Source organism: Peromyscus maniculatus, chromosome 2 (genome assembly GCF_049852395.1).
Source record: "Peromyscus maniculatus bairdii isolate BWxNUB_F1_BW_parent chromosome 2, HU_Pman_BW_mat_3.1, whole genome shotgun sequence".
Taxonomy (NCBI): domain Eukaryota; kingdom Metazoa; phylum Chordata; class Mammalia; order Rodentia; family Cricetidae; genus Peromyscus; species Peromyscus maniculatus.
Genome location: NC_134853.1, coordinates 77,629,526 through 77,656,789, shown reverse-complemented (window position 1 = coordinate 77,656,789; position 27,264 = coordinate 77,629,526). Strand labels below are relative to the sequence as shown.

Below are 27,264 nucleotides of genomic sequence, written 5' to 3'. Positions count from 1 at the left end.
CACATATACCCAAGGAATGATCAAGAATTCTGGAATGAAACTTGCTCAACTATGTTCATAGCGGCATTATTAGTAATATCCAGAATCTGGAAACAACCTAGATGCCCCTCAACTGATGAATGGCTAAAGAAAATGAGGCAATATACACAATGGAGTACTACTCAGCAGTTAAAAAACAATGACATCATGAAATTTGCAGGCAAATGGATGGAACTAGAAAATATCATTCTCAGTGAGGTAACTCAAACTCAGAAGGACAAACATGGTATGTACTCAATCATAAGTGGATACTAGGTGTAAAGCAAAGGATAACCAGACGACAACCCACAGCTCCAGAGAAGCTAGCTAACAAGGAAGACACTAAGAGGAACACATAGGTCGCCCGGGAAAGGGGAAATACATGAGATCTCCATTAGTAAAATGAGCGTTTGGGGGACAATGTAGGGTAAGGTATGTGGAATACATAAGGAATCAGGATGATCAAGCTGGGTGAGGGAATGAGTGGGAGAGCAATGAAAGACATACCCTGATAGAGGGAGACATCATGGGGATAGGGAGAAACCTAGTGCTAGGGAAATTCCCAGGAATCCACAAGAATGACCCCAGCTTAGACTACTAGCAATAGTGGAGAGGGTGCCTGAGTTGACTTACCCCAGTAAACAGATTGGTGAATACCCGTCATCATAGATCCTTCATAAGGTAACTGATGGAAGCAGATGCAGAGATCCACAGCCAAACATCAGGCAGAGCTCCAGGAGTCCATTGAAGAGAGAAGAGGGATTCTATGAGCAAGAAGCATCAAAATTATGATGGGGAAACCTACAGAGACAACCATACCAAGCTAGTGGTAACTCATGAACTTTACACCAACAGCCGTGGAACCTCCATGGGAGTGGACTAGGACCCCTGGATAAACAATATAGTTGTATAGCTTAATCTGCTTAAGGGGCCACCTGGCAGTAGGATGAGGATCCATCCCTGATATATCAGCTGGTTTCTTGGAGCCCATTACCTATGGTAGGACACCTTACATAGCCTTGATGCAAGGGGAGGGGCCTGGACCTGCCTCTACTGAATGTACCAGGCTCTGCTGACTCCCCATGGGAGGCCTTACATTTTTGAAGGAGGAAATGGAGGATGGGTTCGGGGAGAGGTTGGGGGGGGGCACGATAGAAGATAGGGTGATCTGCCATTGGTATATAAAATGAATTAAAAATATTTTTTAAAAAATTTATTTATTATGTATACATTATTCCATCTGCAATAATACCTGCAGGCCAGAAGAGGGTGTCAGATCTCATTACAGATGGTTGTGAGCCACCATGTGGTTGCTGGGATTGAACTCAGGACCTCTGGAAGAACAGTCAGTGCTCTTAACCGCTGAGCATTCTCTTCAGCCCCTCCCGCCCCCCAACAAATTCTTAACCAAAAAGAAATGGTAGGTAAGACTGAACTTCAGGGGGAGAAAATGTAAATGTTTTTCTTTTTATTTAATGACTTTTTTACTTGAACCTAATTTGTAATACAAAAATGTTTTTGTTTTTAAATTCTACCCTTAACCAGGTATGGCGGTGTAAGCCTTTAATTCCAGCACTTGGGAAACACAGGCAGGAGGACTGCTGAGTTCAGGGTCAGCCTAGTCTACATAATGTGTTCCAGGCCAGAAAGGCCTCCATAATGAGACCATCTCAAACAAAACAAAACAAAAACCCAACACCAAAAACAACTTCATTTTGCTAATGTGTTCTTAGGGCTAGAAGAGAATGGTACTAAACTAGTTGTTATTGTGTAGGGAGATGTGTGGGAGCCCGTTTTCGGGTTCCTCATGGCTTTACCCAGCAGGTCCACACAGAGGATGATTAGGACCACGGGTCTGAGTGCAGGTGTCTGAGATGGTCTGCACTTGGCTGTGCTGGGGGAGGAGGTCTTTTGCTCCACCCCTTGGCATCTCTATAAATACCCTGGGGCAGAGACAGTCGGGGCCATTTGGAATACGTTCCAGGCCCTCTCTAGGCTATCCTTTATTTTCTATCTGTTTATCTTGACAAGATTCCCCCCAATAAATCCTTCTATCTGCTGCTCACTATAGATGTAACCAACTGTCTTATTAAATAAGAAACACAGAAACAATGTAAAAGAGAAAGCCGAGAGGTCAGAGCTCAGAGCTAAAATCTCACCCTTCCTCCTGCTGTCCCAGCTTCACGAAAAGAGACCTACTTCCTGTCGGTTCGTTTTTTTATAGTATGTTGTTCTGCCTTCTCATTGGTTGTAAACCCAAACACATGACTGCCTCGTCACTGTCTGAATGTACAGCCCCCTAGGTCTTAAAGGCATATGTCTCCAATGCTGGCTATATCCCTGAACACACAGAGATCTTATGGGATTAAAGGCATGTGCCACCATCGCCACACTCTTGCTATGGCTCTAATAGCTCTGACCCCCAGACAACTTTATTTATTAACATACAATCAAAATAATAATTCAGTACAATTAGATTACCACCACAGCTCACACTCAAGAAAACTCTGGGGAACTGTGGGATTGGTGGGTAAACGCCCCACAGAGATGATGACTACAAAGCAGTGTATGCAAGTATGAGGTAAGACTACCTCTAGTGTCATTCTTTAGGTACCATCAACCTCTGTGTGGGTGTGTAAGGGTCTATGTGCACTTATGGGTGTTTGGGGAGGCTATGTGCACTTGTGTGTGTTTGGGGAGGCTATGTGCACTTGTGTGTGTTTGGGGAGGCTATGTGCACTGTGTGTCTTTGAGGAGGCTATGTGCCCTTGTGTGTTTTGGGGGAGGCTATGTGAACTTGTGTGTGTTTGGGGAGGCTATATGCACTTGTGTATTGCAGGCATGTGGCCTTGTATGCGTCGGGGCTATGTGCACTTCTAGGAGGGCAGGAGCAAGCAGGCCAGAAGAGATCCAGTATTTTGATCTTTCACACTCTACCTTATTCCCTCAAGACAGAGACTCTCGCTGACTTTGGAGCCAGGCTGGTGGCCAAAAACTCTTATTTTTTGCTGCCTCCCCTGGTTCTGGGGTAACTGACATGCACACAGCCATGTTTGGCTTCCTACATGAGTGCTAATTTATGAATTCAGGTTAACATCTCTGGCTTGCTCTCTGTCACTGAGCCACATCTCCATCCTCCTTCCTACTGCTTATACCCCAAAAACAAAGTCTATTACTAGCCTGGAAGTCACTATACAAGTAAGGGTGGCTGGTTAGAATTTACCAGGAATCCTTCTGTCTCCATCTCCCCAGATCTAAGAGTAGGCCTGCAGGCTGCCATGCTCAGTTTTATGTAACTTCCGGGAATGGAAATCAGATGACCATGCTTGTAATGACAAGCACTTTAGTGGCTGAATTATCTTAAGTTCTTTTCATGAGTGTGCTGGCTAATTTTAGGTCAACTCTACAGTCATCTGAGAAGAGGGAACCCGAACTGAGAAAATGCCTCCATGAGACCAAGGCTGTAAGTAAATATGGGGGACCATTTCTTATTAGTTATAAAAGTGGGAATAAAATAAATTTTTAAAAAAAGTGGGAAAACCTAGTCCATTATGAATGGTCCTAGGTTCTATAAGAAAGCAGGCTGAGTAATCCCTGGTAGCAAGCCAGTAAGCAGCACTTTCCCATGGCCTCTACTTCGGCTCCTCCCTCCAGGTTTCTTCCCCCAGTGCTTTCGATGGTGAACTGTTACATGGAACAGGGAGTGAAATAAACCCTTTCTTCCCCAAGTCACTTTTAGTCGAGGTGTTTCATCACAGCAATATTAACTCCAATGCAGTGAGAAAAGCCTTTCCCTCAAGAGGCAAGAAATTAATTGCTTGCTTGAGGGCATTTAACCCAGGCTGGCCTGAAGCTTATTATGCAGGGAATCTCTTGTCTCCACTTCCAAAGTGCTGATATTCAGGTGTGAGCTACCATGCCTGGCTGACTTTTATTTATCTGAAATATATAAAGGTAGAAAGAGTAGAGTATCATTCTTTATAGCTGAGAAAACTCGAGGCACACACCAAAGTAGCTTGCTTCGTGGTACCTGAGAAATTGACGACAGTGATGAAATGTGAATTCAGTTCTCCAGACTCTTATCTAAAGCCTCTAATTACCCGCCTAAATTAAATCCAATCTTTTCCCATATTCCCCAATTGATAATGAAATGGAAGAAAGGAAAGCTACACGCAAATATCTAGCTTGGCTAACCGCGTCCACCTTATTTTTATTATCGTCATTCACCGTTATTATTAAGCACAGGGACCGCTCCTCCAAAAGTACTAAGGATGAACACTGAGGAGTCTCAGAGGACAGGAGAGAGACTGGCAATTCAACCACCTCCTCTCTTAGAAGCGGATGCAGCTGGCCCCTGTACACAGAATTTCTCACGTCCTTCGCGAGGCATCAAACTCCTCCGGGGGAACTCTCTGGTTAGCCGCCTGCCATTCTCCCTGTCCCTGGCGAGTCCAGGCCTCCAGCCACCACTGAGGATGCAGGCAGAGCAGCCGGCTGCAGCAGTTCCTCCCCTGCCGAGGCACTTGGCGGGGACCCCGAATGTGCCCGAACTCCAGTCCGGGTACCGGGCGACCAGCGACCCCTGCCTGAGGACGCCCGCCCAGGCCCAGAGACACAGCCCCGGTGCCTTCATCTTACCTCGCTCTCCAGCAGCGGCGGAGGCCTCGCTTTACTGCAGTCGCGGCAACCATCGCAAAGCAGCGGAAGCTTCGCTTTACGGCAGTCGTGGCAACCATTCCAAAAGGGCCGGAGGCCTCATTTTACGGCATTCGCAGCAACCGTCGCAAAGGGGCCGTCAAGCGCGCAGCTGCACGCGCTGGCCCAGGTAGTGTCTGGGGTGGCTTGCGAACTTCCGCGTTTTCTGCCACTTCCCTGTCCCACGTTCTCGGAACCCTGCTGTTGGCCTGGCCTTTAGAAAGCCGCAGGCAGCCAGCCCTTCAGCAGCACCGAGGCTGCCCGAGAGTTTAGAAAAACCTCAGAGAGCAAAGCAGAACTGTCTCCCCTGGTGTGCTGGTTCACCAGACAGTGCAGAGCCTGGGCTACATGCAAACTTCGGCTGGATAAGGATTCCTTTTGCTTTGCTTGCTTGCTGTCTCCCTCCCTCTCTCCCTCCTTCCTATCTTCTTCCCTTCTCTGTCTCTGTCTCCCACCCCCCTGGTTTGTAAACGCATGTACTAAGCAAACAGATTCAGAATAACTCCTTGGATTCTGCCTTGGATACCGTTACTTGCCATTTAGATACCATTGCTTCCGATTGGGCATAGAGTGGGAAAGATCACTAGGTAGTGATGTATAAGTTCAAGAGGTTGAGCTGCCTAGTTGACATTTAGGTCTGTAAGATGCTGTCTTCCAGATTAGGACTCGAAACAAACATAGACAGTTCTGGAACTGGCATCTCTTGCTTTTAATGGTGTAAAGAGTTGTTGGTAAGTATTAGATGTAGATTTTGATAGGAGTTTCTGAAAATTACAAAGCACTAGACACAGTATTGTAGTTTTAAGTCCTCTCTAAAAATTTATTAAGAGCCCATAGAAAAAGTTGAAACAATTTACCCTCCACATCCAGTTCTGTATTATGTAACTCAAGCTGGCCTTAAACTCTCCATGTAGCCTAGGGTGTCCTTCAACGGTTCCTAGTGCTTCCACATCTCAAGTGCTGGGATTACAAGTTTGCACTGCAATGCTTGGCTTAAAGAGAATTTTTTTTTGAAAACTGTAATGGGATGTGACCCTTCGAAAAAGTCACTATTAAGCCTGGCATGCCTACGGCTCAAGCATTCTGGACTTCAAGGCAGAAGGGTCAAGAGTCAGACTTTGTCTTTTAAGGAAAAAAATAACTTAAAAATTGATGCATCCTGTAGTGTTAAGAGGTGATATTTAAAAAAAAAATGAACAGTGTTTATTATGCTAAACAATGTATGGGAGTTCTAAGTAGGAAGACCTCTCAGGTTTTTATAAGTGAATGCTTTTCAAATGCATACCTGTAAGTTTTGTAGCTCTAAAGGGAAAAGCTTCCCCAATGCAAGTGTTATAGCTCTGCTCCAGCAGTCAGTGGAAGATTTCCCCAGCAGAAGTGTTACAGCTCTGCTCCAGCAGAGGTGGGGGTGATGTTTTCAAAGCAGAAGAGTTACAGTTCTCCTTTTCTTTTATTATTTATACGAAGGATCAGTTCAGATTGTACATCGTATTGTTGATGGTTTGATTCCAAAAATGAGACAACGAATGTAAGTCAGTGTCTCATTTTAAAATATTCAGGACACACACGCACGCACACAGCACACACCCACGTCTATTGGCAGAATGTGCTTCTATTAATACTAACATTGTGGTCGTGTCAAAATTTAAACAGCAGGTTAATTCTAGATCTACTCTCATAACCCATTTTATTCCCAGCTTGTTCATGTTTCTTCCTGGTTCTCTTGTCTCCATACTCAGCATCACTAATGGCATTTCTCTTCTCTCCTGCAATACTGCTTCCTAGTCACTGAGTAGCATGCAGTTCACTTTAAAGAATCATATATATATATATATATATATATATATATATATATATATATATATATATATCCATGAATAGTGCAAAATAGAAAGTCTTATGATTAAAGGGACTGATTGCACTTCTAAACTTTAGTATGCTAGATAGGCATTTTGTTTAAATTTATAATAGACATTTAACAACTGCCTTCTATGAATTATAATAACACATGACACATAAACACATGTACTTTGAATTTAACCTTTTTAATGTTCAGAATTATAAAGGACAGTTAACTAGAGAATGCTGGTCACACTCAACATACCTACCACTTCCAATCAGCACAATGACGTTTCAGTGATTAAGTTGGTCTGAGAATCCACTTAACTCTACCAAATATGTATTTGGTAATACATTTGGTGTTATGTCAGGGAAAATAAGACCTTTCCCCTTATTTCCCACACTTGAAATGAAAATCTTTTTCTCTAAGTATCAGTACCATTCATACTTTATTATTATTATTATGGGCCAGCCTTAATAATCTTCTTCCCAGAGAACCAGAAGAAAAGCTATGAACAGCAAGAATTATTTTCAGGAAAATAATCTAATTACACCGAGCTATTAGGTCATACTTTATTCCTCTATGATAAAATTCTGTCTCCTCAGCTTCAGTTCTTTTCTCATGCCTAGCTCCTCTCTTGCCTGATTTCTCTCTGCATTCATCTGCTGTCCCCTCTAAGTTCTATCTTAATTCTCTCATCTTAATTCTGCCCCATCTTTGTCTTTCTCATCTCATTCTTACCCATCTCGTTCTTATCTGGCTCTTCCTCATCTTCCATCTCATTCTTCTAAACCTCCATCTAGTTCTCCAGTCAAAATCCTCTCCAGTCAAAATCCTTCCTCAGTCTTTGAGTTTTACAGTTATATACCCATGCAATAGCAGTGCTCTAGCTAAAGCAAGGTCACCAGGCTTGAGTTCTTACAGCATCATAAAGGCAGACAAGAGTTTTCCTCAGGCAGTGACCATCAGGCTTTCTTTTACACCCCAAAAGGGAAGAGGTAAAGGTGGTCAACTAAGAGCTAATATTGGTTAATATATCAGAAAAAAAATTTATGTGCCAAAGTACATTCCTATAGGTGGTTAGGTAAATGTTAGGAGTCTATAATGTTAGTATAAATACCACCAAGGCTGTATAGGAAAGGAGGGTCCAAGCTTAATTTGCCTTAATTCAGGAGATCCTTTGGCCTTGGAACTTGATAGGCATTTCCGATAAAATACACTGTTATGAATTCTTGAAAGCATATATATCATATAAGGAAATCATTGCAGGAATTGGATAATATATATACAAAAGCTAAAATATCACCAAGACATGTTAAGCCATGGCTTGACCTTCAGAAAAGACCTTGACCTTTCCAAATAGTAGCTTTTGAGATAGTAGCTGAATTCCATTACATTTTCCTATGGATTGCAGCACATAGTTCCAGGAAATATAAACTACTGAACTAAAAATAGTCTCCAAGTGAAAACTTTCCTAAGAAAAACCTGAGGTCACCAAAGGGAAGGATCTCATTTCATCAACGCTGGACTACCAGTTAGTCACCAGTGGTTTATTTTCTTCTTGTTGTAGCATTTTTCATGGGCCATGCTCATTTCCTTTTCATTACTTACCTTTGAATGGCCTGAGCACCCCAAGACCAGATATTCTTAGGAATACTGGGGTAGGAGAGAATAGTATTGCATTCTAGACTAGATGGAAGTTCGTTCTGACAGAACAGTTTATACATGTGTGCTTGTGAGAAAAATGGAGAATACATATTAGATATTGGAAAAAGTTAAAAAATTACTCCTTCGTGAAAAACAAGTACCAAAGAGTCTGTGGCAATCTCTCCCTCTGCTTTCCTGCTGTAAGAATAATGCACTTGTGTATTCGTTATTTGCTTTCTTCTTGCTCTTTCATGCTGCCAAACATCTATGGATGCTCCCATTCCTCCCTATATATCGTGACCTACTGCAAACAGAAGAGCCATGTCTTTGTTCTGTCAGTTCAGAGATCTCTTTCTACAAGGATATTCTTTTTACATGTGGTAACCATTTTTCAAATATTTCAGTTTGGAGTTACAGCAATATTTGTCTATGGGAATCTGTATTGTGTTGTATGAGGGTAACTTCAGACAGAATAGAGTACAAATATTTTTACTCTGCCATTTTAAATCCTAAGTGTTGGTGTGGAGCTTTGAAACAATCTAAATGAACTGACAGAGCTGAAGCCACATAAAATAAGCACTGTAAGAAATCAAATAAGATCAACTACTCAAGAAAAGTACAACAGAGATGAGAATTAGCTATCCTATCTGCAGATAATGTATCAAGGTGATGGGATAAATCATGATTTTCTCTATTAAACTGTCAAAATTAGCAGCATCCATTAACACTGTTGGTGGTCCTAGGGTCTGCTGTCAGCTAAAACTTGTTACAATGGTTTCTTCAGAGGAGGTCATCGATAACAATTATTTGTCACCCTCCAGATTTACCTATTCCTGGTATAATTATTAAATAGCACACCAGAATAATGCATGCTGCTTCCTGGTGAAATTTAAGCTGATATTCAGATTACCATTGTTAAGCTTCTCTAAGCTCAACTATTTTAAAATCCAAACTAATACACTATAGTTTTTTTGGGATCTATCGCTATTTTACAATGAATACAACATTAATTCATTAATAATACAGAAACCACTTAAACAACACAATGAGACAATTTTAAAAAGAGGTATCTCAGAGCAACATCATAAGCCCTGGCTTATTCAGTGGCAGAGGTCCTAAATCAAGATAATGTTAGTGTACATAGTTCTTATTTGTGACATTTTAGCCACCATTGTAAAAACAGTAAAAAGGATAATGCATTTCTTACTTTACACTTGTATAAAAAGATACTGAATCATGTGTAATGAAAAATAGTATAAAGCTAATAAGCAGAGAAAAGAGGAAAACAGATGGCAAATGTACAGCTGATTGCTGATCATTTTACCTCATTACATCTCTTCCAGAGATGAAAGTGCAGCTTTGGATGTACACATGAGGTAATGTTTCTTATATTCTCCTCTATTAATCAATTTAAAATTAACATTTTAAAACATGTTGAAAAAATAGCAAATGTTAGGGGTGTATCACCTACCCTTGGAATTTTACACTGGAGACTGAAACATGAGAATCATGAGTTCAAATGTATTCCAGACAAATTACTAACATCCAACCTAGGCTGAATAACAAACAACATCTTAAGGTAATTTGTGAAAATATGAAAACGAAAACCAAGAATAAAACCCACCACCCTTTCACAGACACCCTTACTTGAAAAGTATGATCACCATTCCCTGATGCTTAAATAAACAATGGACTACTTAGATGATGGGCATCCTATTCTATTATACATTGCAACAGAAAAATATCTATCTAGAAGTGAAAGCACAATCGAGGATGAACAACGGCCACAGAAGAATATAAGGATCACAAATTGAATTTGACTACATAGATTTGTAAAACATAGCACACTTTAATAACTACCTCAAATGTTGCAAAATAGAACCACAATGCACTAATCTCCAACATCGGTCTTGTGTGAACATGGTAATTTGATTCCTTCAAGGCTATGAGGTTAAAGAGATGAAGGAAGTCCTTTTTTTTAAAAACTGAAGACAACTGTGGTGTGTAAGTTCTTACAAAATCATATACATGAATAGGGTTTCCTCTTGTATCAGTTCTTCCCTATTTCTTGATATCAAGATGGTAGTAAAAGGTTTTAAAATATTTACAGGCCTGGAGACATGGCTGAACAATTAAGACAAGTTCATTCCTAGGACCAAAGTTAGGTTTTTGACAACTTCCTGTAATTCATGCTACAATAAGCTCCAAGGGTCTAACCTTCTTGGGGATCAGAATGCACATGCACATAATCATCACACAAAGACACACTGACATCACATAGTTAAAATCTGTAAACAAATTTTCCTCATGAATGCTTTTCTCTTGTAAGAATTCATTCTAATAAAACAAATCTTGAAACATTTAAAAGGCTTACAGAGATTTTCTTCACTGTGAAGTGGTTCATATAACAGAAAACTAGCATGTAGGCTTGAAGTCAGAGAAATCAATCCTTCTCAGTTGGTGGTATCATTTCAGAAGATTTAGGAAATGCTGCCATGCTTATGAAGTATGTCAGTAGGGGTGGGCCTGAGAGTTTTCATCCATACACCATTTCCAGTTCCCACTCTCTACTTTGTGGTGCAAATCGAGGATGTAAGTTCTTAGCTTCTTGCTTTAGCTGCCCTTTCTGACAATTGTTGCCATGCCACTTTCATTGTGATCCAGTATCTCTCAGGAACCAAGGGCCAATTAAATTCTTTCATAAGTTGACTTAGGCATTATGTTTTATTACAGCAACAGAAAATGCACTAATACATACCCATAAAGTTTTACTCATAGATTTCTTTTCTGCGATTGAAGAGAAGAAATCTAAATGTTGTTTAATAGTTTAAATTCATAGGCCTTTTGTCTATGTGAGATTGCAGGTACAAACAAAATAAAGACATCATAATGACTGAAGAGATTGTTGACACTTGCTAGATTTTTTTCCTCCAGAATAATCTCGTGTAACTAAATGTACATATGTTGGCTAATGATCTTACCAAATCCTTTATAGTCAGATTTCCTACAGTATTCATTTTTTTTTCAGAATGTCACAGACTAATGTTATATGCACAGGATTTAACAGCTCAATTACACACTAAAAGTTTTCCTCGTGTATGAAGACTACCATGAATTGCAAAAGTTTGCCACACTGATTACATTTATAGGATTTCTCGACAGTATGATTATTTTCTTATGATTTTGAAGAGTACTGATATGCAAAGTCTATACCATATTAATTACATCCCTAGGGTTTCTCTCCAGTATGTCTTCTTTTATATATCTGGAGACTACTTTGATATGCAAAGTTTTATCACACTAATTTCATTCATATGGTATCTCTCCAGGATGTTTTCTTTTATGTCTTTGGAGATTCCTTCGACATGCGAAGGCTTTATCACACTGATTACACTCATAAGGTTTCTCTCCAGTATGTCTTCTTTTATGTATTTGGAGATAACTGTATTTTGTAAAGGCTTTATCACATTGATTACATGTGTGTGGTTTCTCTCCAGTATGTGTTCTTTTATGTATTTGGAGACTACTGTGATATGCAAAGGCTTTACCACATTGATGACATTCATAAGGTTTCTCTCCAGTATGAGTTCTTTTATGTATTTGGAGACTCTTTTGACATACAAAGGTTTTACCACACTCATTACATTCATAGGGTTTCTCTCCAGTATGTGTTCTTTTATGTAATTGGAGACTCTCTTGATATGCAAAGAGCTTACCACACTGACTACATTCATAAGGTTTCTCTCCAGTATGTGTTCTTTTATGAGCTTGAAGATGAGCATGTTTAGAATAGGCTTTATCACATTGATTACATTTGTAGGGTTTCTCTCCAGTATGTGTTCTTTTATGCTTTTGTAAATTACTGTATTGTGAAAAGGCTTTATCACATTGAATACATTTGTATGGTTTCTCTCCAGTATGTGTTCTTTTATGTTCTTGAAGACTATTGTGATGTGCAAAGCCTTTACCACATTCATTGCATTCATAAGGTTTCTCTCCAGTATGAGTCCTTTTATGTCTTTGGAGACCCCTTTGACATACAAAGGCTTTCCCACACTCATTACATTCATAGGGTTTCTCTCCAGTATGAGTTCTTTTATGTAATTGGAGACTCTTTTGACATACAAAAGCTTTACCACACTGACTACATTTGTAAGGTTTGTCTCCAGTATGAGTTTTTTTATGTATTCTAAGTTTACACTGTCGTGAAAAGGTTTTATCACATTGATCATATTTGAAAGGTTTCTCTCCAGTATGTATTCTTTCATGTCTATGGAGATCACTGTAATACAAAAAGGCTTTACCACATTGACTACATTCATAGCGTTTCTCTCCTGTATGTCTTACTTTATGTACTTGGAGATTACTGTATTGTGAAAAGGCTTTATCACATTGATTACATTTGTATGGTTTCTCTCCAGTATGTGTTCTATTATGTATTTGGAGACTACTATGATGTGCATAGGCTTTACAACATTGATTACATTTATAAGGTTTCTCTCTATTATGAGTTTTTTTATGTGTTTGGAGACTACTGTGATGTGCAAAGGCTTTATCACACTGTTTACATTCATAAGGTTTCTCTCCAGTATGAGTTACTTCATGTTTTTGTAGATGACTCTGACATTCAAAGGCTTTATCACATTTATTACATGCATAGGGTTTCTCTCCAGTATGCCTTCTTTTATGTATTTGAAGATGATTGTGATATGCAAACGTTTTAACACATTGAGTATTTACAGCGAGTTTCTCTCCAGTATGATTTCTTTCATTCCTGCCATGTCTTCCAGAACTTTGACAATGTTTTTCATTATTATGGTCTTCCAAACTGTTGCCTATAGCTCTGAGGTTCCTGTAGGTCTCTAGCATCACATCATTGTATAGATTCTTCTGGGAAGAATCCAGCAAAGCCCACTCTTCTACACTGAAGTCCACATGTACATCATTATAGGTCACTGCACTCATCTTGTGGTCTCAAAAGGCAATCCCGAGTTCACCATCACAGCCTCATGCAAAGAACTCTCAGGATCTCCTCACTGTGACTGTGATGCATCTCATGTTCTAAAAAGCGATCCAGGCTTCATCCTCTCAGATTCATGCCATGACCTCTAAGAATCTCCTGTTGGAGCTCTAACTCATGTCCTGGCTTCCCAGCTGGACATACTCTCCCCTCAGTCCCTGCAGCAGGACTTGCACAGCACACAAATTCAATAGTGCCAAATCCTCTTCAACGTCAAGCCTGAAACCGAAATATTATTCTTCAATGGCATAAAAAAGGATAAAACTAGTACATGAACTGAGATCTAGCAATGGAGAAGAAGGAAATGGTTAAGTAATTCGGGTCATCAGAGCTATTAGTCCTCTTGTCTCTGGGCCTAAACTGTGACGTTAGTTAACAGAATGAACATTCTTTTTACTTTCATTTCATCTTTTATTATCAACTTTACTACACATCACTACCTGGACAATGTTGAGAAAATGTGGTCATAGGAACCAAATAGACTTGTGATAGAATTGTGTGCAAAGTAAGGTCAAGATTGTTTTCACATTCTTTCTCTAGCCAAGAGCAATACATAGTCTTTCAGTGTCACAGCTCACATTCAAATATGCCTCAAACTGCAAAACAAATAGGAAGTCAAACTTAGAGGAAAGAGAACAGTTCAGTTCAGAAAGTGTATGTTAGGGGCCTCGGTAGCAGAATGGGATGAATGAAAAGAAAATGAAACCAAAGATGTACTCAGAAGCTCATGCTCAATTAGAAGCTTCACTCCAGGTAACTAGAGTTCATAGTGTTGAAAGATATGATACACACTACTGGAGAGAAGAAAAGTAATCATCAGCCTCACACAGGTTTCAACCCTGTGAGGTATAAGAGCAACCTGTCTGCAAGATACACCCACTGACTGTGCAATAGTGACACAAATGCTATATGAGTAACCAACCACCTTTTAATTGGATTGAAGGCCAGCTCTACAAGATGGAACCTATACCTGACACACTAATAAGGACAAGAACCTGAGACTAGATAGGTCAGAGGCCTAAAGGGAAAATTTATTATAATTATTCTGCCAAATGAACATAGAAATAAAATGACTCCTAACTACATATTGTTACATCCATAGAGTATCACATTACTGAGCACTCATCATAAAGGAGACATCTTGCAGTAGATATTATCTAATACAGACAACCACAACTGGACAACATTCAGAGAGTGAGAGTTTTTGGAGCACTCAGTACTAAAGGGAAAGCCCCTTAAAGCCACCCCCTCAAGTGTGTGTGTGTGTGTGTGTGTGTGTGTGTGTGTGTGTGAAAGTAGAAAGACTATAAAAGCCAGAGGTGATAAAAAAAAAACTCCAAGGAAACAACATTTTTCAGACACAATAGGGCTAATGCACATTTGAAATTCCAGAGACTTTGACAGCATGCACAACATCTGTACTACTTCAAGCCAGACAAAAATCCCAGCACAGAGAATGGGAAGTGGGCACAAAGTCCCTCATCTAACCAAGAAGCTATGTGCATCCATTAACTTCTGGGATGGAGAAAACCAGTTTCCTTCAATAGAGAGACAAAATATGTTAAACACACTCCAGGACAAGCCACATGCTCATGAATAGCTGGTTAAAACAAAATGGACCCCATGTAATTTTTTTTTTTTTTTATTTTTAACAGAAAGAATCTGAAGTTGAGTGGGTATCTAGGAGTAGTTTGGGGAGAGGAAAATATGACTAAAATATATTGTGTGAATTTTTTTTTAAATTTTGGTAGAATATTACTTTGAGGTGTGTTAGCTTATGTTGCATTTCTTTAATTCTGTAAAGCTTTGTTACTGTCCTGTGTAAATTACATGCTGGTCTAATAAAGAACTGGCCAATAGCAAGGCAGCAGAAAAGATAGATGAAAATCTCAGCAGACAGAACATATAGAGAAGGCGCTAGAGAACAGGAGTCCATCAAGGGCAAGCTACCCAGCTACATAACCAGCAAGTCATAAAGTAAGATTAAGATTTATAGAAGAGAATGGGAAAAATCCAGAGGCAAAAGCTAGATGGGTTAATTTAAGTTAAGGAAAGCTGTCTAGAAACTAAGCCAAGCTAAGGCTGGGCAATCATAATTAAGAAGAAGCATCTGCATGTGATTTATTGAGGCACTGGTTGGAGGGGCCCCCGAAAAGAGTAAAAAACAAGTAACAACATTAAATTAAAAAAGGAAGTCTAATAGAGCCTCATGGCACAGGCCTATTATATCAGCTACTCTGGAGACTAGCCAGGATGATTAAGTTCAAGGGCTACCTGTGCAACAGACTTCCTGGCAAGCCTAGGAAACTTAGTGAGACTATCTCAAAATAAAAACTCAAAAAAAGAGCTGGAAATATAGCTTGGCAACAGAGTGCTTGCATATACAATCCTAGGACTGAAAATAATAATAATAGTGATCAGAATGGGTCTTTACCTCTATTCTATTCATTCACTTTGTAATCCTTTCCAAAATAACCTCTACCTCTTATGGTGATATTTTATTTGTACTGAAATGTGATTTTATTTGTATGTTAATAAATAAAGTTGCCTGGGGGTCAGAGCTTATAGCAAGCCATAGCATTCATGGCGCACGCCTTTAATCCCAGCACTTGGTAGGCAGAGCTAGGTAGATCTCTGTGTGGTCAAGGATACAGCCAGCATTGGAGACACACGCCTTTAATCTCAATACCAACCATAGAAGACCTGAAGGTCTGTACAAACAGGCAGTGAAGAGGCGGTCATGTGGTTGGGTTTACAACCAATGAGAAGGCAGAACAGAAAGTCTATATAAAGACAAACACACAGCAAGTAGGTCTCTCTCTTGGTTGAAAAGGATCGCTGTAGCAGGAAAGGTAAGGCTCTTAGCTCTGACCTCTTGGGCTTTTATCTTTACATTGGCTCTGTGTTTCTTATTTAATTAGACGGTTACTTCTACAACCTGCCACATTGCTATTTAGAAGGTGAAGGGTAAAATAAAGCTGTCTTTCCATGTGATTATCCAGAAAAATCATAAATATACAGGGACATGTTTCTGAATATGCTATAAGGAAAGTTCTGAGGGAGTGATGAAAATAAAGGACCCAGGAAACATAGTTCATATTAAAAAGTAACATAGGTAAGGTTGGACAGAATCTGCCAGCTCTGATTGGACAAAGAGGTGAATGAATCTTCTCCTATCCAGAGAGTCCTGCCTCTAGGACCTAGGCCTGAAGGCACAATCCGTGCACCCAACCCCCACCCATCGCTGCCCCAGTTTCAGGCCAGCAGGCAACACTCCTCCATGCAAGCCTCCCCACTACACCCCACATTGGAAAATGCAATGCACAAGACCCACTCCCTGACCCTAACCCAACCATCCCCCTGTAACCTCAGTTTCTCCCTGAGAAACAGAATCTGCCACATCTGATTGAACCAAGAGTGGTCCCCTGAGACACAGACCCAGTAAGCACAGACTGAACCAAGAGCAGCTCCCTCAGACACAGAAACCTCTTACACCTATTGGAGGAAGAAATGGGTAGACACCAATGCAAAAATACATAAAACAACCTAAAGAGCCATATGGCATCAACAGAACCTAGAGGTTCAGCAAGACCTAAGCATCACAGAATAGAAGAAGCAGAAGTAAGTGATCTTAAAAATCATTTTATGATAAATAAAAATAGAAAAATTTGAAATATTAAACAAACAACAAACATTTTACTAAAATTAAAAAAAGGGAGAACTAGGGACTCATCATTCCTCTCCACATTCTATTCTTTCCCTTGTTTTATATATTTTAAATTTTTTTATTGGTGGATTCTACTGGAGGATCCAATGCAGATAAGCACTGGAGGGCTCCTGTTGCAAATCACCCTCTGGAGCGATGGAAGGATCTTTCTACTAGCACGTGGAGGAGACCCAATCTAGTGTTGGTGTAGCCCCGGGGTTCTGTTTATATCTTTCCTCAGGATAATGAGGTTCCTCTTTGGATTCCTGAGCGCTGAACGCGCCCTGTGGCTGCTGCTTAAGCCCAACATGACAGAGACCTAATGGGTCTTCATGAAAAAAATCTACCCTTCTGATACCAATGGAGACTGAGAGCCCAACAAGGCCAGCTTTGGCAAGCATTAATGTAAACCTAGGAACTGTAGCCATGAGATTGGATTCTCCAGAAGAGCTGCCAGCCAAAATCATGCTGGGATCAAGAAAAACGGGCCTTGGCAGTTCATGTTCCTGGAGTTGTATCCATGCCAGTGGATGTCAACATAATCCAGAAGAGAATTTGACATTGCTGCTGCCGCTGTTGCTGGTATAACAGTGGTGCAAACCACTGCTACTGTTTCTGGGATTACCATTTCATAATTGCTTACTACAGCTAGCACAGTGGAGACCCTGGCAACAAAAGTAGCTACCACAGTTAGTTAATCTTTCATTCTATTGGGCATGATAAATTTCAATCAGTACTTATATACATCTCGATTGGCTTTGAAAATTATAAATTTGTAAACTCAAGTTCCAGTTGCTTTGGGGATACTAACTTACAAGGACTCCAATGTACAGTATGGCTTGATAAGGAAGGGAATGGCTCATTTGCCTTTAGCCTACTGGCTATGGGTGAGATAGGACCTCTGTTGGTCTTTTCTGTATCAAACACACAGATTGCAAGCCCAGTGCCACTTTGAGATCTTTGGCAGCAATTAACCATGCAGCTCACACACGATAGAGCCGGTATGATAATGAGTATTCAGAGACGAGTAATACCTAGGGGACACTCACCAACCTAAGACAGAGCACCTGTGGGGCCTGGGCAGGCGTCTCCATGACGGGTAAGGTGACCTGCTGACATCCCACGCAACCCAAGTCAGAAGCACATTTTTTAATAAAAGGGGGACCTGCAGGTTCCTGGCCCCCGTTTTGGGTAATTGGGACACTAGGAAGGCAGTACTAAGAGTTCATAGTGCTAAATGCCCACATAAGGAAGTTGGAGAAATCTCACAGAAGTGACTTAACAGCACACCTGAAAGCTCTAGTACAAAAAGAATCAAACTCACCCAGGAAGAATAGACAGGAGAAAAAAAATCAAATTGAGAGCTGAAATCAATAAAACAGAAACAAAAAGAATAATACAAAGAATCAATGACACAAAGAGTTGGTTCTTTGAGAAAAATCAACAAGATAGACAAACCTCTATCCAAACAAAACAAAAGACAGAGAGAACATGCAAATTAACAAAATCAGATATGAAAAGGGAGACATAACAAGAGACAATGAGGAAATCCAGAGAATCATCAGGTCATAGTTCAAAAACCTCTATTTCACAAAACTGGAAAATCTAAAAGAAATGGACAAATTTCTAGATAGGCACCACATACCAAAGTAAAATCACGATGCGATAAACAATTTAAATAGACCAATAACCCCCAAGGAAATAGAAATAGTCATTAAAATTCTCCCAACCAAAAAAGCCCAGGACCAGATGGTTTCAACACAGAATTCTATCAGATTTTCAAAGAGAGAACAATACTCTTCAAATTGTTCCACACAACAGAAACAGAAGGAATGTTACCAAACTCCTTTTATGAGGCTACAGTTAGTCTGATTCCCAAACCACACAAAGAGGCAACAAAGAAGAGATTACAGACCAATCTCCCTCATGAGCACTGATGCAAAAATAGTCAATAAAATATTGGCAAACTAACTCCAAGAAACATCAAAAAAAAATTATCCATCATGCTGTTAAGAGTCAGAGCTCTTAACTGCTGAGCCATCTCTCCAGCACCCCCCCCCCAAAAAAAAATTTTAACCAAAAAGAAATAGTATGTAAGACTGAATTTCATGGGGGGAAAATGTAAATGCTTTTCTTTTTATTTAATGGCTTTTTTACTTGAACCTAATTTTGTAATACAAAAAAATGTTTTGTTTTTTAATTCTACTCTTAACCAGGTATGTCGGTGTAAGCCTTTAATTCCAGCACTTGGGAAACAGAGGCAAGAGGATTGCTGAGTTCAGGGTCAGTCTAGTCTACATAATGTGTTCCAGGCCAGACAGGGCTCCATAATGAGACCATCTTAAACAAAACAAAACAAACACCCAACACCAAGAGCAACTTCATTTTGCTAATGTTCTTAGGGCTCGAAGGGAATGGTACTAAACCAGTTGTTATTGTGTAGGAAGATGATGAGTGCAAAGTAGTATATGCAAGTATGTGGAGGTAAGACTACCTCTAGTGTCATTCTTTAGGTACCATCAACCTCTGTGTGGGTGTATAAGGGTCTGTGTGCACTTAGGTGTGTTGGGGAAGCTATGTGCACTTATGTGTGTTTGGGGAGGCTATGTGCACTTGTGTGTGTTTGGGGAGGCTATGTTCACCTGTGTGTGTTTGGGGAGGCTATGTGCACTTGTGTGTGTTTGGGGAGGCTATGTGCACTTGTGTGTGTTTGCGGAGGGTATATGAACTTGTGTGTATTTGGGGAGGCTATGTGGGCTTATGTGTGTTTGAGGGAGCTATGTGCACTTGTGTATTGCAGGCATGTGGACTTGTATGTGTCGGGGCTATGTGCACTTCTAGGAGGGCAGGAGCAAGCAGGCCAGAAGAGATCCAGTATTTTGATCTTTCACACTCTACCTTATTCCCTCAAGACAGAGACTCTCGCTGACTTTGGAGCCAGGCTGGTGGCCAGCAACCCTTATTTTTGCTGCTTCCCCTGGTTCTGGGGTCACTGACATGCACACAACCATGTTTGGCTTCCTACATGAGTGCTAATTTCTGAATTCAGGTTAACATCTCATGCTTGCTCCGTCACTGAGCCACGTCTCCATCCTCCTTCCTACCACTTATACCCAAAAAGCAAAGTCTATCACTAGCCTGAAAGTCACTATACAAGTAAGGGTGGCTGGTTAGAATTTCCCAGGAATCCTTCTGTCTCCATCTCCCCAGATCTAAGAGTAGACCTGCAGGCTGCCATGCTCAGTTTTATGTAACTTCTGGGAATGGAAATCATGACCATGCTTGTAATGACAAGCACTTTAGTGGCTGAATTATCTTAAGTTCTTTTCATGAGTGTCCTGGCTAATTTTAGGTCAACTCTACAGTCATCTGAGAAGAGGGAACCCGAACTGAGAAAATGTCTCCATGAGACCAAGGCTGTAAGCAAATATGGGGGACCATTTCTTATTAGTTATAAAAGTGGGAATAATAAAATAAAATAAATTTTTAAAAAAAGTAGGAAGACCCAGCCCATTATGAATGGTCCTAGGTTCTATAAGAAAGCAGGCTGAGTAATCCCTGGTAGCAAGCCAGTAAGCAGCACTTTCCCATGGCCTCTACTTCGGCTCCTCCCTCCAGGTTTCTTCCCCCAGTGCTTTCGATGGTGAACTGTTACATGGAACAGGGAGTGAAATAAACCCTTTCTTCCCCAAGTCACTTCTGGTGGAGGTGTTTCATCACAGCAATATTAATTCCAATGCAGTGAGAAAAGCCTTTCTTCCCTCAAGAGGCAAGAAATTAATTGCTTGCTTGAGGGCATTTACCCCAGGCTGGCCTGAAGCTTATTATGCAGGGAATCTCTTGTCTCCACTTCCAAAGTGCTGATATTCAGGTGTGAGCTACCATGCCTGGCTGACTTTTACTTATCTGAAATATATAAAGGTACAAAGACTAGAGTATCATTTTTTATAGCTGAGAAAACTCGAGGCACACAGCAAAGTGGCTTGCTTCGTGCTACCTGAGAAATTGACGATAGTGATGAAATGTGAATTCAGTTCTCCAGACTCTTATCTAAAGCCTCTAATTACCCGCCTAAATTAAATCCAATCTTTTCCCATATTCCCCAACTGATAATGTCAATGGAAGACAGGAAAGCTACACGCAATTATCTAGCTTGGCTAACCGCGTCCACCTTATTTTTATTATCGTCATCCACCGTTATTATTAAGCGCAGTGACCGCTCCTCCAAAAGTACTAAGGATGAACACTGAGGAGTCTCAGAGGACAGGAAAGAGACTGGCAATTCAACCACCTCCTCTCTTAGAAGTGGATGCAGCTGGCCCCTGCACACAGAACTTCTCACGTCCTTCGCGAGGCATCAAACTCCTCCGGGGGAACTCTCTGGTTAGCCGCCTGCCATTCTCCCTGTCCCTGGCGAGTCCAGGCCTCCAGCCACCACTGAGGATGCAGGCAGAGCAGCCGGCTGCAGCAGTTCCTCCCCTGCCGAGGCACCTTGCCATGCACTGGTCCTCACATCTCCTCGTTCTCCCCCATCCTCCGCTCTCACCACCCAGCCCAAACGATGACGCTGTCCCGACCCGGCTTCTATGAGCGTCTCCATCAACCTCCGATGGGCGCCGGTCAGGACGATCAGCGGACAGCAAGCGCACGTGGGGACGATCTGCTTCCGTGAGGAGCGCGGCCGGCGGCGGACAGACGGACTCAACATGGACCTGCGGCCGACCTCCGCTGCTCCCACCTCCTGGGGCGGGGACCCCGAAGGTGGCCGACTTCCAGCGACCCCTGCCTGAGGACGCCCGCCCAGGCCCAGAGACACAGCCCCGGTGCCTTCATCTTACCTCGCTCTACAGCGGCGGCGGAGGCCTCGCTTTATGGCAGTCGCGGCAACTGTCGCAAAGGAGCCTTCAAGTGAGCAGCTTGAAGAGAGAGTTTAGAAAAACCTCAGAGAGCAAAGCAGAACTGTCTCCCCTGGTGTGCTGGTTCACCAGACAGCGCAGAGCCTGGGCTACATGCAGACTTCGGCTGGATAAGGATTCCTTTTGCTTTGCTTGCTTGCTTGCTGCCTCCCCGCCTGAAATCCTTCCTATCTTCTTCCCTTCTCTCTCTCTCTCTGTCTCTGTCTCCCACCCCCCCACACACACACACCCCCACCCCTGGTTTGTAAACGCATGTACTAAGCAAACAGATTCAGAATAACTCCTTGGATTCTGCCTTGGATACCGTTACTTGCGATTTAGATACCATTGCTTCCGATTGGGCATAGAGTGGGAAAGATCACTAGGTAGTGATGTATAAGCTCACGAGGTTGAGCTAGTTGACATCCAGGTCTAGAAGATGCTGTCTTCCAGATTAGGACTCGAAACAAACATAGACAGTTCTGGAACTGGCATCTTTTGCTTTTAATGGTGTAGTTTAAAGAGTTATTGTTAAGGAACAGATGTGGATTTTGATAGGAATTTCTGAAAATTACAGAGCACTAAACACATTATTGTAGTTTTAAGTCCTCTCTACAAAATTTATTAAGAGACCATAGAAAAAGATGAAATAATTTACCCTCCACATCCAGTTCTGTATTATGTAACTCAAGCTGGCCTTAAACTCTCCATGCAGCCTAGGATGGCCTCCAGCGGTTCCCAGTGCTTCCACATCTCAAGTGCTGGGATTACAAGTTTGCACCGCCATGTTTGGCTTAAAAGAAAATTTTCCTAAAACCTGTGATGGAATGTGACTGTTTCCAAAAGTCACTGTTAAGCCTAGCATGCGTATGACTCAAGCATTCTGGACTTCAAGGCAAAAGGGTCAAAAGTCAGGCTTCGTCTTTTAAGAAAATAGAGTTAACATTGATGCATCCTGGAATGTTAAGAGGTGATGTTTAAAAAAAAGAGTAGTGTTTATTATGCTAAACAACATATGGAAATTCAAAGTATGAAGACCTCTCAGGTTTTTATAAGTGAATGCTTTTCAAATACATACCTGTAAGTGTTGTAACTCTGAAGGGAAAAGCTTCCCCAATCAAGTGTTATAGCTCTGTTCCAGCAGTCAGTGGAAGATTTCCCCAGCAGAAGTGTTACAGCTCTGCTCCAGCAGAGGTGGGGGTGATGTATTCAAAGCAGAACAGTTACAGCTCTGCTCCTTTTCTTTTATTATTTATACCAAGGATCAATCATGGAAGTTCAGAGTATACATCGTATTGTTGATGGTTTGATTCCAAAAAATGAGACAATGAATGCAAGTCATTATCTCATTTTAGAATATTCAGAACAGAGTCAGAAGGTCATGCCTGGCTATCTAGTAGTTTTCAGTCATGTGGCAGAGGTGCTATCAATTAAACCCACGGACAGAAAAACTCTTAATATTTTTTTTTAAAAACCTATACCTAGAACTTTCAAAGAATCACTACACATTAAATTTCCATGAGCATTAGTCATTAAATACTTGGTATATTACATATTAACAAAATTTAAAAGATGTGACAAAATTTCTGAGTCAAATGAATTGTAGCAAATTTCTTTTTCTAAAGTGCCTAAGGCATATAACTGAGTTGGAATTCATCTCCTAAAAGGGGAATACAATACTTGAAACATGTTTTATGAAACAGCTTTTACACCTGTGATGTATCCATTACAGTCCACCTCTCCTGCATTTCCTTCATGGAAATCAGTGGAGTTTGAGATAGGCAAACAGACATTAGAAATGAAGAATGGCGGAGAGGACTTGCCAGCTTTCCACAGCAGACTAAGCTGAGCAAAGAAGCATTATTTGTAACTCTAATGCTAATGATGATGTTAAATAGTAGGATTAAGTTAATAGTTACCTTATTTTGAAATGATTTAAGAAAGTGCTATAGTCAATTATTTTTAATTTAAAAACAAGAGTGACCAACGTCCATTTAAGTTAATAAACTTAGGGTTTTTAAAGCAAAATACTACAGACTTGTTCTTTTTAAAACAATAAGAGACACTTAATAAAAATCAGAAAGAAGAAAAATATCTGTTGCTTGTTTTAAAGTATTGAAGGAATAACTAGTACCAAATATCATGTGATGAGAAATTGGTCTCTGATTCACTGACTTCATACTACAAATCCTCTGAGAAACAAAACCTTCCCAGTAGAAGTCACACATTTTCCAATGACTGTTTGGAAATTTTAGAAGGTCTCAAATAATGGGATGAACACAAGGAAGAATCACATGTTCTTTTCTAGCCCTCAACAGAAGGCCCTCACCACTACAGTACAAAGCTGGCTGGCTTAAATTCAGTTGACAATGAGCATGCATATAGGAAAAAGGCACTGTAAAAATGAGAAGACACAACTATGATATGATATCATAATAAATAGTTCTATATAAGAACAGCTGGCCTTTTCATGTCATTTTTGACAAAATGCACTCACTAGCCACACAAAGCAATTCCAGTAAATTACTGCTTTCGGGTATGAGTCTACAAAATGGAGCAATTCCTTTTTCCTTAGGTCATAAAATAACATTCCTATAAATAGTAGAACTCTGAAAAGTTTCTTTCAAACTATGAGAACTGAAAAGTAAAATACTGCTCTTAGGAACCAAAGAATATTGACATACTTCATTCTGTAAACTGCTTTAGTCTTAAAAACTACCTATGTGTTATAAGATGATACTGTAGATCTCTGGTATATGGAAAAAATTATAACCTAGGTCAAATTTGTTTCTTCAACAGAACAAATACAATCATGCCTGTAAGCAGTAAGTTTTAAGAGCAAAGACTTGTTACTATTATACAAACTACTCACAGAAAGCAACAACAGACACTTCAACAGGGAAGTTTGCCAAAGCACAAGATACTCAAAACAAAAAGAGATTAAAAGCCACCAAAATTAATTGAAAGTCAAATTTTCATTTCTTTAAAGTTCTGAAAGCAGTTTTATAATTTCAACTTCTACTTTGGCTCAAAAAACTTGAGTTGAAAGTTTTAACCAATTTGTAATAGGTTTTACTGCTAATAACCACAGCTTTGGCTCACTGTTTCACACATTCCTTTGGAAAATGTGTGGGTTTGGGAAAGTCAATTATGTTTATTTCTGGAAGAATCATAGACTTTTTTAATTAAGGAAATTTTTTATTCATTTTTACATACCGATCAAAGATTCCCCCTCTCCTCCCTCCAAACTGACCTTGGGTGGGTCTTGGCTCTGGTTCTTGTAATAAAGATTAGCATCTTCTCTGTGTTGGTCGGTTCCAACTGACACAAGGGGAAACTCTCAGAGTGAAATTTCCTTATGAAAATGGAAGCCATTCACCTTTTATTAAATAACAAAGATATACCTTACTTTGCTACCTACTGAAGATATGAAAATAAAACAGTAATAGTTTATCAATAGCCTCAGGAAACTTGCATTTTCACAGGAGGGCTTTTTTTTTTTATTTTGACACACAGAATTTCACAAAGCATAAAAAGTATGGATACCATGCCAGGGCAGTTGGTTAGTGAATACCACTGAAGGAAAATGCATAACATATTAAGAGTTGGTCTGCAAATATTAGGAGGTATTTTGGCTAGACTACAAACTGAGAATGGAGTTAGAAAAAAAGTTAAAAAAGAAGTAAAAGGCTTTTACAGTAAAACCAAGGTGTTTTAAGCTCTTGATCAATCCCTACATTGTACTCAATCTTTTGTACCAAAGCTATACCATTGTGCTAAATCGGGTTGTTCTGATGAAGAAGATAGGCAGGGGGCCGATGTTGCAATCCAGTACCAAAGATTTATGGAAATAGGTGAGGGAAATCAGAGTGTACTCACTGGTCTAAGACAAAAGGTAGTAGATGTGGATCTTAAGGGCAGAGACCCAGATAGAGAAAGACTGTCCAAGCAGAGTAGGAGAGATGTAAACTCCACTTGTAAAGGCAGCAAACAGAGGCAAGTTTGAAGAAACAAGAAAAGGAGCAATCTGGGGAAATTGTTTGTAAAAAGAGCTAAAAATTAAGGAAAGGAAGCAATCTTGGGAAGAAAAAGAGTGAGTGTGGCACATATTTATTTGACAAGCCAACAGATGGTGCTGTTACCTGGAATAGGTAAACACACAAGCTATTGAAGGAAGATGTAGATGACTGCTCCAAGTATTGCTGCAAAGGACATTTCACCTTTTCCCCCCTGAATTAACCTTTCATATGAATTCAGTTAGCAATTGTTATCTACAAACAGGCTTCTTACCAAACACTAGATACCAGAGACACTGTCCTGAACACTAGGTGCTTAAAATGTAAGAAAATAGTAAAAATTTTCTGCATTTCATAACCTATTAAGAAACAATAGCTTTGCTAAAATACTTTTCTATTTGCATTGCTGTGGGATGGTCTGTATGTCAAATCTATTGCTCTGATTGGTCAATAAATAAAACACTGATTGGCCAGGGGCCAGGTAGGAGGAAGTACAGGCTGGACAAGAAGGAGAAGTATTCTGGGAAGTGGAAGGCTGAGTCAGATAGACACTGCCAGCCACCACCATGACCAGCAGCATGTGAAGACGCCGGTAAGCCACTAGCCATGTGGCAATGTGTAGATTTATGGAAATGGATTAATTTAAGCTATAAGAACAGTTAGCACAAAGCCTGCCACGGCCATACAGTTTGTATGCAATATAAGTCTCTGTGTTTACTTGGTTGGGTCTGAGCGGCTGTGGGACTAGCGGGTGACAAAGATTTGTCCTGACTGTGGGCAAGGCAGGAAAACTCTAGCTACATTGCATTTCTAAGCAAATACCTTCTAAACAGAAACATTTTTTAACCTCTGGCACTCTTTGTTATAAAAATAACAAAACAGGAAACACTCAAAATTTTATTAAATATTTTCAATAAAAAATAAAATAAGAAACACTCAAGGTTTTATTAATTCTTTTCATTTGTTTTAGAGGTTCTGTAACATTTTTTTCACCACACAAGTGTAAAAGTAAGCTTAGCCACATCCTCCTAGTACCTAAAGACATTGTTAAGACCTAAAAGAAATAAACTAGTAATATCACACAGATTTTGTTCTATGCCTGTTTATTTGTTCCTGGTCACTACATAGATTATTTAGTCTAATGGAATGCTGCATAGTTGAGGGAAATAGAATGAAAGAGGGAAGACTTGGAATAGGACAGAAGAAAGGCAAGCTATAGAAAGTTCATCTGGGAGCATCCAGACCTTTCCTGATCATCTGAAAGTGATTCACAAAAGCTGCTAATAAATAAATCCCAAGTATACAACTTAGAAAATAAAGCTGGTCTAAACAGACTAGCATCTAAGGAATTTTGACTCAAGTTCTTCAAAGCATTTTTTAGTTCAGAAATATGTGGAGCTAGTATTTCCTAAACCAAGTTTCTCAAC

The 27,264-nt window shown here is 40.2% G+C and overlaps 1 protein-coding gene across 1 annotated transcript in view; it reads right to left on the bottom strand.

Annotated features, from left to right (window-relative positions):
* LOC121827235 (uncharacterized) overlaps positions 1–24,266 on the bottom strand; it is a 47,236-nt gene extending 22,970 nt beyond the window's left edge. The window contains exons 1-2 of the mRNA XM_076564218.1: positions 4,657–24,266; positions 652–782 (exon numbers count right to left, since the gene is read on the bottom strand). Coding sequence (XP_076420333.1) covers positions 11,507–13,165 — 1,659 coding nt within the window. The 5' untranslated portion in view covers positions 13,166–24,266 and the 3' untranslated portion in view covers positions 652–782; positions 4,657–11,506. The remainder of the gene's footprint in view (positions 1–651; positions 783–4,656) is intronic.
* Positions 24,267–27,264: the final 2,998 nt, after the last annotated feature.